This window comes from Haemaphysalis longicornis, unplaced genomic scaffold (assembly GCF_048455015.1).
Source record: "Haemaphysalis longicornis isolate Haplotype H1 unplaced genomic scaffold, Haemaphysalis longicornis Haplotype H1 scaffold_1, whole genome shotgun sequence".
Classification (NCBI taxonomy): domain Eukaryota; kingdom Metazoa; phylum Arthropoda; class Arachnida; order Ixodida; family Ixodidae; genus Haemaphysalis; species Haemaphysalis longicornis.
In genome coordinates this window covers 104,865,870-104,880,235 of record NW_027526203.1, presented here as the reverse complement: position 1 = coordinate 104,880,235, position 14,366 = coordinate 104,865,870, and the positions used below count along the sequence as shown (strand labels likewise).

General features: G+C 48.6%; 1 protein-coding gene across 1 annotated transcript in view; it reads left to right on the top strand.

The window, feature by feature from the left end:
- The first annotated feature begins 1,460 nt into the window (after positions 1–1,460).
- LOC144178585 (cytochrome P450 4V2-like) overlaps positions 1,461–14,366 on the top strand; it is a 60,289-nt gene continuing 47,383 nt past the window's right edge. The window contains exons 1-2 of the mRNA XM_077706544.1: positions 1,461–1,764; positions 11,908–12,017. Coding sequence (XP_077562670.1) covers positions 1,521–1,764; positions 11,908–12,017 — 354 coding nt within the window. The 5' untranslated portion in view covers positions 1,461–1,520. The remainder of the gene's footprint in view (positions 1,765–11,907; positions 12,018–14,366) is intronic.

Below are 14,366 nucleotides of genomic sequence, written 5' to 3'. Positions count from 1 at the left end.
ATGCTGTGGATTTTGCAGACCTTTTAAAAACTAGTTTCATCGCCCTCCACTAAGCTGGCAATGGTGGTGTCGGGCCGCGACAGACCACCAAGCTATTGTTGCTTTGTCAGTTACATATCCTTACATGTTCAGCAACGGACTCGTCGTTTCATATTCCCGTGGAAAGCTTGTGGTCGCACCAGCACCGGGAAAGCATACCCTAGTAGACGACAATAAATCGGCATCCTACCGTAATAACGTTCTCCGTACTTTCTCGAGGCCAAATTGCAAGGTGTATTAAAAAGTAAGAACAAATTATCCCAATACATTGCGTTTGTACAAGAAGATTCGAAATTTTCCATAACTGCAGCTAAATAGCTACAGAGGAAAGCTAGAGAGCTTTGTAAGAAAAATTCGTAGATGCGGCATAAAAATTAAATGGTTAGTTTCTGCTATACCTCCGGTATCTGTGAGGTAGCAGCGAAGAACCGTGTCCGTATCTATACTAGCGATGTGCCTCTGCTCATTCTGAAGGCATGTTTATTGCAAGTATAAGAGGAAACACGAGCGGATTAACCCAGCTTTCAACACAGGTCTCCTGCTGGAAAGTATGAGTGTTAGTTCTTTTAGATGCAAAGCATCTCTTGCTCTCGGCTCCGTCGTCCGTCGTCCGTCGTCCATCCATCCGCCGGCCCAGGAAGACACCGCCAACACTGCCGCTCCAGGAGCCCTTTAAGGCGAAGCGTGCTCATCTCTTGCCGGCCCAGGAAGACACCGGCAACACTGTCGCTCCAGCATCTCATGGTCGGGGCTATGTCCCTCCCTTGTTGTGGCGCCGTCCACACCCCCACTGCGCATTCTCGGCTCATCTCGGGCCGGCCCAGGAAGACACCGGTAACACTGTCGCTCCAGGAGCCATTAAAGGGTAAGACACCACCGGGCGTTCAGCAAGCCGGGCATGCGCAGTAGGGGTGTGGACGACACAACCACGACAAGGGAGGGACATAGCTCCGTTGCATTTAATTAAATTACACCATCTTCCCGTAGGGGAACCCTGAGTAGTATGCGAAACAGCCATGGGCTCAACGCAATTTCCCATTTCGTAGTTCCGGTAAGTGAAAAGTGTGGTAGTTACCATGGAAACCAAACTGTAAATATAGTGGTAGCTACGTACCTCAAACTAACGGAAACGACGAACTGAAAACTAATGGGCACTTGAATCGACCCCATGGCTGCTTTGCATACTGCTTAGGGTTCCCCTACTGGAAGATGGTGTAATTTGTTTCCTGCCCGTACAGCCGCACGCGTTTACGTCGACGTTGTTTTAGAGCCAACACTGCACGAGGAAGAAAAAAATAATAGCCGCACTAAGCAGAGTTGACCAGATCATCAGTATTCAGGTGTTTAACCCCGCAAGACATCCTATCGCGTGGAGAGGGCGTGCTCGTCGAAACCGAACGAGTTAAAAGCTGCACGCGCTATTGCCGCGCGCGAATTGCTCTCCCGCGTCTCGTAACCAGTAGTCATCTCCAGTGGGAGTAATGTCCTCCAGTGGGCACCTCTTGAATTATTTGCGTCCCTGCGGCGCGCTACTGGCGTCGGTGCCTTGGGCCAGTGTATTCATCACCCTCTTCGTCATAGCGGTGTTCAGCCACCGATGGCTGCGCCGTTGGATCCATCTCCGGTCTATACCGGGACCCGGTACAGATTGGCTGCCCCCTTGGTTCCTGCTGTCCTTATATTGGGAACATGCAAAGCACTTGCGGAGCCGCGATGCCACGACGGGTAAGTTCATCCCGTTCTCGCCTGCACAATGAGCGCTATGCATAGCTTTCACATACATGTAAAAGTGATTCCACGTATAAATCTATTATCACGTATAAATGCTTCATCACGTATAAATGTATTACTTTGTACACTAACCTGGAACCGTAAGGATGGTGGCATCACTGAGATGTTGAATTCCATAATTTCTGTCGGTCGGGAACGACTTTTCATTGTGCATGCCACAAAAGTGTTTTACACTTTGTTGAAAATTTCTGCGCCAAATGGCGTCCCGGGAGTTTTTCATTTGTATAACGTTTTCATGTCAAGCGATCTCTAACGTTAGTTGTAGAGAAAATTTCGTCTTATACAAGCACGTTCGTGGATGTCATATAAACGTTAAACGAAAAGAAACCAAGATTGTTCTTTCAGGAAATCGTTTTGGATAAAAAAAAAAAAGCTTGCATTTGAGAGGAAGGCACTTGCGCTGTCTGGATCAATGTGGTTGAGCTTGGCAGCAGAACGCGAGGTTAATTTCGGTGCATCTGGTACATTGCAGAAAAAGAAATAGCATTAGATCCGCGTGGTTACATTGCCATTGTTGCCTACCGCACTTAAGGGATTCGGAGGGGGAAACTAGCGTAAACGTCAATAGAGAATAATCAACCACCCTCGTGGCGCAGTGGCTAAGGCGTTGAGCTGGTGATTCCGAGGACGCGGTTTCGATACCGGCCCCGGTGGCCGCTTTTCGGATGGAAGCGAAACGCAAAAACGCTCATGTGTCGAGGTTTCGGGTGGTCAAATATTTCCGGCGCCCTCCACTACGGTGCGCATCATTGTCCCGGTGCATGGTCGGCGCGTGAAAGACCCATAATTCCAATTACAAATTTTCCTTGCGAGCACGAAGCACGCCTGCTGCACTGAATTAACCCCGTCGAGTGTACTGCTCTTGCTTTTCCCGAGTGTCACGGCGCATGCCGCATTTGTACAACTGACCACGTGGGTGCAAGTGAAGCCCTACTGCACAGGAGTTATCTAAGCAGTGCTTACCGGTAGTGCAGCTGTTCCCAATGCTGAAATAAAGATGTCATTGTGAGACAAAGATTCCGTGGAAGAGGGTATTGTGAGACGGCAGCTTCTAAAAGCCAGTATTGCAAGGGTATAAAACATTCTGTGACTTTCCACTCTGTGAAGAAGGGTGACCAGTTAAGCCGCCCCAGTCCATGTAGTGATCGATACAAGGTACGTCTTCTTGTAATTTGCGATTTAACACACTGCCGAGCCAATTAGAGGAATGAAACTTCGAAAGAGAGAAAAAAAACACTTTATTTTTGAGACACGGGGTCACGGGGTTCAGGTTGGGCGGGGGGGGGGGGGGGGGGGCTGGGTGGCTTAACCTCAGCTCAGACGGTCGAAACTTGGAAGGACTCGAGCTTTATTCTAGCGGAAAAACATGGGGCTGTCCGTTACTTTCTGCGTCGTAAGGCTCCTACTGTCTCTGTAACACACCAACCGCCGCGACCGCCGCGGACAGCGCCCAGGCCATGATTAGGCCATGAGAAGGCCACATTTAAATTTCCCACCAACAGAGTGGGCACGTCATCGTTGAGGGCATAATCTGGCATAAGCATAAGGGCATACTGAGGGCAGAAGCTACGCGTCTACGCCCCACTTCTTCGCTCCCTCACCCGCCCGCATACACGCTTAAATTGGCGACCGCTGGTGTGCGTGTGCTTAGACGCGAAAGGCACCAGCAGAAATGTCTCTCCGAAAGCCCTTCAAGCTGAACAACAATTATTGGCTCCCATCGGTGCTCCAAGTGGGAAGGTTACTCTTCATCCGGGAAGCATTCGCAGCTACTCCGCAAGATGGAACCTCAGACGGCAACGGTGGCGGCGGTTTCCTGCTCTTTCCTCGGCCAGTCGCGCTTCTGTGCGCGACGGTGCTAATTCGATTTCTGTGCTTGTTGCTGTGAGCGAACGACCCGCGTCCGTCTCATATTGAGTTACAAGGCAACTTCTGAAATCCCCGATAGCACCGTTATCACCCGAACTTAAACAACAGCGCAAAACACAAGGACTAAGAAAGAAGCACAGACGAGCGCTTGGCTGTGCTTCTTTCTATAGTCCTTGTCTTTTGCGCTGTTTTTTAAGTTCAGAATGAACCAACTGGCCCCAGTCGAGACGCTAATTCAGTTATCACCCGATTGCGCAACTCGTGAAACAGGGGTCGGTAGTGGTGGGGGCTGCAAAATGTCTGAACTAGGCGTTTGCGGCGACGAGGAGGAGCACAGAAGCAGGGCCGAGTCAAGCGGCTTCACCGGAATGAAAACCCGGTGGTTAGCTATATGCACCTTAGCTGTAAAATCGTTCCGTAGAATATTCAGCAAAACAATGAGATTTGGCTAGCACACAGTTCCTCTGATACACCTCGAATTCCGCAGAGATGTATTTTTATTTAGTCGTAGTTACCCATGCCCCGGAAAGGTTACTCTCAAGGATGGAAGTAAAGGAACCCCACCATATCAGACTGTACAAGAGTGGAGAAACTACTCATGTCATCTACACTGATATCATTGCTTTGAGATGATAACGGTTGCAGAGAGCACGAAGGAATTGCTCCAGAACAGAGTGGGACGTACAGAAGACAGGCTAATTGTGAATGTGTCTCAAAATTCCCTGTTACGTGTTTCAATCCGATTGTGTTGAATTATAGAAGCGGCATGTGTCGATGTTCCGTTGGAATGTAACAACGGTTTGCGAACTGCTTTGCCGATATTTGCTTTTCCTCTTGATTTGTGTGGTTAACCCGCCGCGGTAGCTCAGTGGCTAAGGCGTTGCGCTGCTGAGCACGAGGTCGCGGGTTCGATTCCCGGCCGCGGCGGCCGCTTTTCTGATGGAGGCGAAAAGCAAAAACGCCCGTGTGTACGAGATTTTGGCGCACGATAAAGAACCCCAGGTGGTCAAAATTAATCCGGAGCCCTCCACTACGGCGCGCCTCATCGCCTGCGTTGCGTCGGCGCGTTAAACCCTACAATCATCAATCATTTGTGTGGTTACAGCTATTAAGAGTAATGGCGTGATGTTGCTACTCCCCATGCAAGCCGCCCTGATTCCGATTCCGGAACATGGCGCCTCGCCTTTTTATGCCGAGTACAGGTTACGTGCCAAGTCCGGCTGCATTAAGAACACGGCATTTCGGTTTGTTTTTGAATGATATTTGAATCTTCGAACGAGACGTTTGTGTGGGCAAAATATTTCTAAACTTCTCAATATGATATTTAGAACCATTAGGTGTATTTGAGGCAGAAGATTAACTCATAACTGACATTCGCAGTGTAGCTTTACTTATACATAGACGCGGGAATAATTTCTACGATATCAAAAGGAAAAAAAAAAACGCGCACAATAATGTTTTAGACACGAAATAAAAGCGACCTCGTGCTTAACCTTTGGGTTCGTGGCAGCAGGTTGAAGTAAAAGTAAGAAAAGGTTAGAGTAGATGGCGCGGGTGCTGGGCGAACGCGGGAAACTTGAATTGAATTGTGAAAACTTTATTGCGTTTTTCATGGGAGGACCGAGGTTGTAGGGGAGCAGCGTGAGTGGTGAACGAAGGAGAGAGGAGAAGCAGTTACGTGAGAGGGGTGGCAGAAGACTACCGTCTTCAACGGCACTTGCAACGAAGTAAGCAGATGCACTGCCATTTTTTGTGAGAAGGGCATTTAGGGCTTTCGCTTCGAAATATGCAGAAATCCCGCGTAATACAGCTTCCGAGGTATAGAGGGCTCTATGGAACGCCTCGCACTTCGAAGAAACATGAATCCTCGGAATGTTGGTGTGAGGACACTGAAAAATGCTTGGGAAGCAGCCTGATATAGCTGCGCTTTAAAAGAGATTATGGGAGAAAATCCCCATAGTAAATTTCACTCCAGGAACTGGCCGCCGTGTGTCGTGCCAACGTCAGGGACGAGGGAAACTGCGATGTCCAACTATGTACACTTTATGTACAGGAATATATACATCATATATACAAACCCCCCCTCCCCCCCCCCCCCCCCCAGCGATGGCTATGGTAGAACACCCGCCTTGATGGCGTGATTGCAGCGATGGCGTAGAGGTAGAACACCCGCCTCGCTTGCAGAAGGACCGTGGTTCGAATCCCGGTGCCGGATAATTCCCACCGGATTAAAAAAAAATCCGCGTATTGATGGAATTGCACAAAGGGGCTTAGGGTGCGGCCTGACCCCGGCGACCATTGCCGGTAAAGCACTCCCTCACCAGAGCAGGATTGGCCACCCTGGTGTAGTAACGGCCACAACCTCCCATGAATACGCCAATTAACCCTCGGCCCTCAGTCCCCAGCGGCTGCGAAGCAACTGACCACGGCGGCGGTCAGACCTGTGACGCAGCAGAGGGTGCTAAGAATCCCTGGATCCGGACAGGCCGCCAATGGAATCTGAACCTGGCAACGTTTAACGCGCGAACCTTATCTAGCGAAGCAAGTCTCGAGGTGTTGTTCGAGGAATTAGAGGGCATTAAATGGGATGTAATAGGGCTTAGCGAGGTTAGGAGGGCAGGCGAAGCCTTTACGGTGCTGAGAAATGGACACGTCCTATGTTACTGGGGTCTAGAGGACAGAAGAGAGCTGGGAGTGGGATTTCTAGTCAATAAAAGCATAGCTGGCAACATAGACGAATACTATAGCATTAACGAAAGGGCAGCAGGTCTTGTAATTAGGCTCAATAAGAGGTACAAGCTCAAGGTGGTGCAGGGCTACGCGCCCACATCCAGCCACGACGACCAAGTAGTGGAACGCTTCTATGAAGATGTGGAATCGGCAATGGCTAAAGTAAAAACACAGTATACTGTAGTTATGGGGGACTTCAATGATAAAGTAGGCAAGAATCAGGCTGGAGACAAGGCAGTTGGGAACTATGGTCTGGGCTGTAGAAATAGCAGGGGGGACCTACTAGCTGAGTTTGCAGAACGGAATAACCTACGCATAATGAATACCTTCTTCTGTAAACGGGAGAGTCGGAAGTGGACCTGGAGGAGCCCGAACGGGGAGCACAAAAGGAAGGGTAAGGTGTAGTGACCACCGTATGGTAAGATCTCGAATTAGGCTAGATTTGAGGAGGGACCGCAACAAGCTAGTACGAAAGAAGCCGATAATTGAGCTAACAGTAAGACCTAAAGTAGAAGAATTCAGGATCGCGCTGCAGAACCGATATTCCGCCCTTAACGAGGAAGCCGAGCTTACGACACAGGAAGCCAGCGACAACCTGACATGCATTATCACGGAGTGTGCAGTAGAAGTCGGGGGCACTATGGCTAGACAGGACACTGGTAAACTTTCACAGGAGACGAAAGATCTAATCAGGAAACGGCAAACCATGAGAATCTCCACCGCAGCTGGCAGAATAGAACTAGCCGAGCTGTCGAAGTTAATCAATAAGCGTAAGACAGCTGACATACGGAAGTATAATATGGAGAGGTTCGAATACGCTGTAAAGAACGGAGGTAGCCTGAAAGCAGTGAAGAGACGTCTTGGCGTGGGGAAAAATCAGATGTATGCACTTAAGGATAAGCAAAGCAATGTCATCACAAATAGGGATAAAATAGTCACAGTGGCCGAGGAGTTCTATAGGGATCTGTACAGTAGCAGGGACATACAGGATAATGCCGAACGAGACAGTAGTTCAGAGGAGATAGACATCCCACCAGTAACGACCGAAGAAGTAAGGAAGGCTTCGAAAGAAATGAAAGGGGGCAAAGCACTTGGTGAGGATCAGATAACAGCAGACCTCTTGAAGGATGGCGGAGAAATTGTACTTGAAAAACTGGCAAACCTGTATACGCAATGCCTAATGACCGCAATGGTACCGGAATCTTGGAAGAGCGCGAACATCATCCTAATCCATAAGAAAGGCGACATGAAGGACTTGAAAAATTATAGGCCGATCAGCTTACTGTCAGTCGTCTACAAGGTATTTACCAAGGTAATCGCTAACCGAATCTCTGCAACCTTAGATTTCAGTCATCCTAAAGAACAAGCAGGGTTCCGTAAAGGTTATTCAACAATGGACCATATTCACACGATCAATCAGGTGATAGAGAAGTGCGCTGAGTATACTGAACCCCTATATATAGCCTTCATAGATTATGAGAAAGCATTTGACTCGGTCGAAACCCTAGCAGTCATTCAGGCATTACGGAACCAGGGGGTAGATGAGCATTATGCAAGAATACTATAGTTCATCTCACAAGCTAGGTGCAGCACTGTGGAGGCTACATTGTTGTCCTCCTCAGGGCGCCTAACTCACCGCGAAGGAAGCGACAAAAGGCGCCGGGGCCGTGCGGTGCCATTTGCCGATAGGGGAGAAGGGAGTGTCCTTTCAGGACCCCCTTCCCGGCGGATTAGGCGCCCTCAGTGGGCGCACTATTGATAACAATGTAGCCTCCACAGTGCTGCAGCTAGCTTGTGAGATGAACTATAGAGGATATCTACAACGGGTCTACAGCTACCATCATCTTCCATAGGGAGAGCAGCAAAATACCTATAAGGAAGGGTGTCAGACAAGGAGACACAATCTCTCCAATGTTATTCACAGCATGCTTACAAGAAGTATTCAGAACGTTGGATTGGGAACAGGTGGGAGTAAGGGTTAATGGAGAATACCTCAGTAACCTCAGATTTGCTGATGACGTTGCCTTGCTAAGTTACTCGGGGGACGAATTGCAAAGCATGCTTTCCGAACTGGACGAACAGAGTAGAACCGTGGGCCTGAAAATTAATATGCAGAAAACTAAAGTAATGATCAATAACCTCGGGACAGCACAGCAGTTTGAGATAGGTGGTGAGGCAGTGGAAGTGGTAAGCGAATATATCTACTTAGGCCAAGTTGTGACCCCAGATCCCAACCATGAGGCAGAGATAATTAGAAGGATCAGAATGGGGTGGGGTGCATATGGCAGAAATTCTCAGATAATGAATAGCATCCTACCATTGTCGCTGAATAAGAAAGTGTATGACAGCTGCATCTTACCGGTACTCACCTACGGGGCAGAAACTTGGAGGCTCACTAAGAGGGTTCAACTTAAATTGAGAACGACTCAGCGGGAAATGGAGCGGAAAATGATAGGTGTAACATTAAGGGACAAGAAGAGAGCGGAGTGGGTCAGGGAGCAAACTGGTATTAAAGACATATTAGTAGAAATTAAGAAGAAGAAATGGACGTGGGCAGGGCATGTAATGCGAAGGCAAGATAACCGCTGGTCATTAAGGGTAGAAGAGTGGATCCCTAGAGAAGGCAAGCGTTGCAGGGGGCGGCCGAAAGTTAGATGGGCAGATGAGATCAAGAAGTTTGCGGGGATAAATTGGTCACAGTTGGCACAGGACCGAGATAATTGGAGAATAATGGGAGAGGCCTTTGCCCTGCAGTGGGCGTAGATAGGCTGGTGATGGTATACAAGACAACTAAAATAGGCCGCTGTGGGGCTTAGAAAGTGCTTGCCGGGGTCTGGCCGGTGCTGGGAAACTCTACCGGCGACTCTACCGGAATCGTTAAAGAAAAGGGCCCATCTCCCCGCGAGGGGGACTCGAGTAACTGCGGCGCATAGGGGGTGAGTGTATTGCGTTAACGTTTAGTGTTTGGGGAGTTGGTGGTAGTGAATGCGTTGTATCAGCAGCTTCTTGACGTAGTATGAATGAGTCAAGGATATAAGGCGCGTTCGTAGCCTTCCATTATGTGTCGGCTTTGTGGCGCAGTGGGTAGAGCACCATGTACCTTGCGTTCCGCCCGCAGGGTCGTGGGAACGAAACCAGGCGCCGGTAAGTATTATTTTTTTATATAGTGTAGGGGGAGGGGTGCGGAGCTGTTGTTGAGAGCGAGGAGGGTAGCGTGATGCGGGAGAGGAGGAGTGGGGGAGAGGGCGCACCTGGAACGGCTGTTTCGGACGCCGAGGCACGCCGACAACGCCGGGTGACATCGTGAGGTAAAGAAATGCTCTGGATTTTAAACGGAAAACGGCACGGCATGCGTTGCGCGCTAGCCGAGCGCAGTCACACGTACGGCGGGGAGTACGCCACACAAGGTGGCGAAAGCAAACCGTTAGGCTTTTTCACCGGCCGGGCGCAGTCCTGCGCGGTTCCGCGCACCCCTGTATCAAGGCAGCCAAATTGTCAGCGGCCCCTTTTCGGGATAACGAGGTCCCCGATCGGCGTCGCGGGGTGCGCGGTGGGCCCCACACCGACCGAACAAGAGGCGTACGCACGTGCAAAGCGGGCCACACGTGTCAGGCAAGCGAGGCGTATCCGCACGCGTATTCGCACTTTGGAAACCGTTTCGGCGGCGGCCGGTGGTTTGGGAGTGGAGAAAAACGTGCGTGGGAACGCGTCGACACCACTCAGGACTGCAGGCCGGACGCCGCTCTGCTCGTTTCCGCGCGCACAGTAGGTTTGGGTGGAATTAGGGGGCGCTGCAGTACCATGACCTTTGCGCTCGAACCTTACACCCACCATCGGCCTGTTCTACAGTGTGGTAATTAGCGCTTCGCAGGGAATAAAAGGAAATGAGAGAGAAATGGGAGGAATGAGAAACAGAGTAGCGCAGAGGAACAATAGCGAGCACGTAGGCGGTACCGGCAACCACGTCGATACCTGAAAATGTGCTCGTAAAACTAATAAACCTCCCGAAGTCAAACTGGCAAAGTAATCGGCCTCGAAAACTTTCGGAGGCTTGTGTTCAATTCTTATTGCTGAGAATTTACTGACATCAGAAGCGTTCCACCTTGAGCTCGCCTACTGTTTTGGATGCAATTTTTATATCGAAATATTTGCTAGAGTAAAATGTCCCAGAAATATTGCTGGGGAAGTGCAACGCCTTTTTCTAAGCACGCAGTGAGGGCCTAAGCCGTTGTGTTGTGTTTTGCGTATTGGTACAAAGAATACTCGGTAAGAGAACGTAGTCGATAAACTGAAAAATTGTTTTTTTACTAATAGCGTGCAATGTGCTCGTCAATTTCGGCTAGGAATGTAGAGCCTGGAAATGTGAGAACTCATATTCTCGCAAAAAAAAAAAGAAAATAGAAACTCACATTCTCGCAACATAGTTTAGGTCTGTAAATAATTCCCACTAGCTACGTTAATTCTATAGTGATACTGGTTTTGGTTTTATACAGACAAATCTGGATCTACTCAAACCGATCTTGCGAATTTCCCGATATAACGAACAAATTCGAATCCCCCCCGCAGGTGCCTATACGGCGAAATGCTTTTATGAACTGGAAATAACGAAGTAGATTCAGCGCAATTCCCGATTTAAGCAAGCATTTCATGATATAGACACATTTCAAAACGGAGATACATTTCGATGTGTTTCGACAGAACACCACGAAGATTATGGAGCAACGTCAGAAAAAACAAAAAAGTGTAGTTTGGTTTTTACGGAGCTGTACGAAACTCAGCACTACCGTGGCCGCAGACCGCGGCATCACGGCCAGCACGCTTTCCGCAATCTTGAAGGCAAAGAACGCCATCATCAGTGTCACTTCGTCTGGAAATGCATCGAAAAAAAAAAAAACCCTTGAGACCACCACGCACGACAAGTTCAAGGTACCAGTAATTCTAGGAGCCAAGAGAGTTCCGGTCAACAGGAAATTGGTACAACAAAAAGCGCTTTGTTTCGCGCGTCTGCTGGGTGCGCCAACTTAAGGGAAAGCCCCGGCTGGCTTATTTTCACCGCGAACTTTAAGGCCATTGCTCCATTCTAGGCAGGCGAGTGCCGCCGCTGCCGCCATTACGATGTCATGGTAGCTGGTGGGATGCGCCAACCTTTATACATCTAGTTCCTGGAATCAACTGCTTGTAAATTGACAGTCCCGATTTTACGAAGTTCGCGATTTAACGAAACAATTCCCCGTTCCCGGTGACTTCGCTAGATCTGGTATTAACTGTATAAGCAGTAATTCCTAAGTCCAACACGACGAGCACAGGTATCATTGTATACAACCAGTTCACAGTCATTATAATTTTTTAGAATTTATTGCAAAACATATTTTGGATATGTACTAATACTTGGTAGGCGGTGGTCGTATGCTCAACTATTCGGCTAAGGATCATAAAAAAAAATGTCTGGCTACAAAAGATAGGTTGTGTGCTTTGCAGTGGTTCAGCGCGTTATAAACCGTGCTGCGAAGATGTACGAGGGAAAGACGTACAAGATCTACCTCGGAATGACTCCTTTCGTCATGCTACACACGCCGGAAGCCGTGCAGGTAAGCTGGACGGAATGAACTCAATTGGTTTTTAGTCGCACCACGGGTGGCCAAAGTGTCTTGGCGTGGCTGGACGAGTGCAAAACTTCAGGAGGCTTTCTGCCAGTGCAGTATCACGCGGCTAGACTTCATCGTTAGCTGTTTAAACCAGATTTGGCTATAAGTAGCCGAATGCGTTAGATATTTCTAGTATTGTTTTCGTTTTTCATTGTTTGTTTTCGCCACTGATTTAAGTAAACATTATTCTTGCTATTAAGTGCCTTAACCTCGCCAAATTGTTTTTGCTCGGATAAAATACCTTCGGAAATTATCTACATTAAAGCAATTAAAACAATTAAATGGATCAACTCCATCTCTCATGCTTTTTTTGCAAATGCAGGGCGTTGCGCAGCGTTTGCTTTTTTGCATTTTTTCACTCGTGTTTCTGTTGTGCTTTTGGGCGCTTTTTTAACGTTTGTCCTCGTTTGGGAGGGCAGTGTATAAGCTGGATAGTTTTGTAGTTTGTTTGGTGTTTTTGATTTTGTATATATTTAGCACTTTTTGCTTTTTAAATTTTTATTCGACCAATTATCTTCATGTACCTATTATAACGATTTAAATTCTTTAGTGCGGCAACAGACTCTGCGGAATGGCCCGAGCGCTAGCGGCAGAGCAGTAAGACATTCTGGCAACACTGTGTACCGCCATCACCGCTCTCTTCTTGAATTTTTGCGCGTTTAGGGTGCAGTGTTGTACATATGAAAACTTTTTCTTATGCCGTAGGGCAATATCTCGCAAAAAAAATTCAAGGGAGCGAGAAGGCAGTGAATGCAGAGCAGCTACCCTCCGCCTCTGAGCAACGGCATGCGGCCTCGTAAAGCTGTTTTCCCCATAGCCGGGTGGGAAAGTAACCTTGCTGCTCTCCCTGTGTTTCAAGAGTAGCATAATCTGAACTTTTATCCGATGAGGTCGCTGACTGACAGATCCTATGAGATCTTCCAATTTCAGCGTGGCCGTCTGTGATGACGAAAAGCAGCAGGCCAATGTCGACGAGTAGCCTTTCCGCTGCCTACCCGTTTAGACGTAGAGTTCTTCGATTGTTTATTCGATGCGCCCTTTCCCGGGGTAGCGGAGGCTGGCCGCTATGAACGAACTGTGCGGAGACCATTATTCGCCGAGCGCTCACTATGCATCTGTTGAAAGTATTGAAATACGGTCCCTCATCTCTCTTGACTGTTGCCATATGTCTTTCCTTCGCCTGTATGTCAGTTGGAAACTCGTGATAGGGCCCATGCAAATAAGTTTTGCAAGTTCTAAACATTTGATTATCTTTCACCTGTATCATAAGCACTACGATTCGTGCACTGCGTTAGTACATAAATCGAGTTTATAGAAAAATAGGTGATTCTTATTCAGCTCGAGTACAGTGTGGCCGCTGCTAGGTATGTGCCGTTACCACCACGAGAGGACGGAATGCACATAATGTAAAGACAAAAAATAAAAATTAGTCCTTTCCACTCTGCGAAGAAGGATGACCTGTGAAGCTGGATGCAGTACACGAAACGCGCGAAACAATTCACGTTTGTTTGCGATTTGCGATCGAGCAATTAGCACTTAGCCGAATGAAGCTTTCAGGGACACGAGATTATAGAGCTTTCTGTTTCCCTCCCGCGTCGTAGGCATCGTACTGTCTGCGTACCACACCATCCCAATCCGCTCGACCACTGAGGACACCGGAAAGTTCGCGTTTGGGCGGTAGACGTACACGTTTAAACCTCCCGCCAGAAAAACGGACATGTCATCACTGAGGGCCTATATCTATGCGTGCACGCCCCCCCTTTCCCACCAATCCCAACTCCTACCTGATAAACGGGGAGCCATTTACGTGCGTGTGCTTAGAAGGGAAAGGCACCGCCAAAATTATCCCTCTGGAAGCCCTTCCAGCTGAACAAGAAATATTGGCTCACGTTCACGTTACTGATCATCCGGGAGAGACTCCCAGCTACTCGGCGAGCTGGAACTTGCGGCGGCGACTTTTTGTTGTTTTTGCATTCATTCGCGCTTCGGTTTCGGGAGACGCTCCATCGATTCCCCCTGTTCTTCCTCCGAGCGAACGACACACGTCTGTCCACAGGGAGTGAAAACCTGTAAGGACTCGAGCTTTATTCTAGTGGACAAACATATGGCTGTCCGTTTCTGTTCTGTGTGGTAGCATCTCACTGTCTCTGTAACACACTAACCCAAACCGCTCGACCATTGAGGACAGCTGACAGGTCGCATTGAGTCGCGAGACTTCCCCGTTTAAATTTTCCGCCAGCACTACGCACACATCATCGGTAGCGGCATGAAGACCAGCTGTACATGCACGCC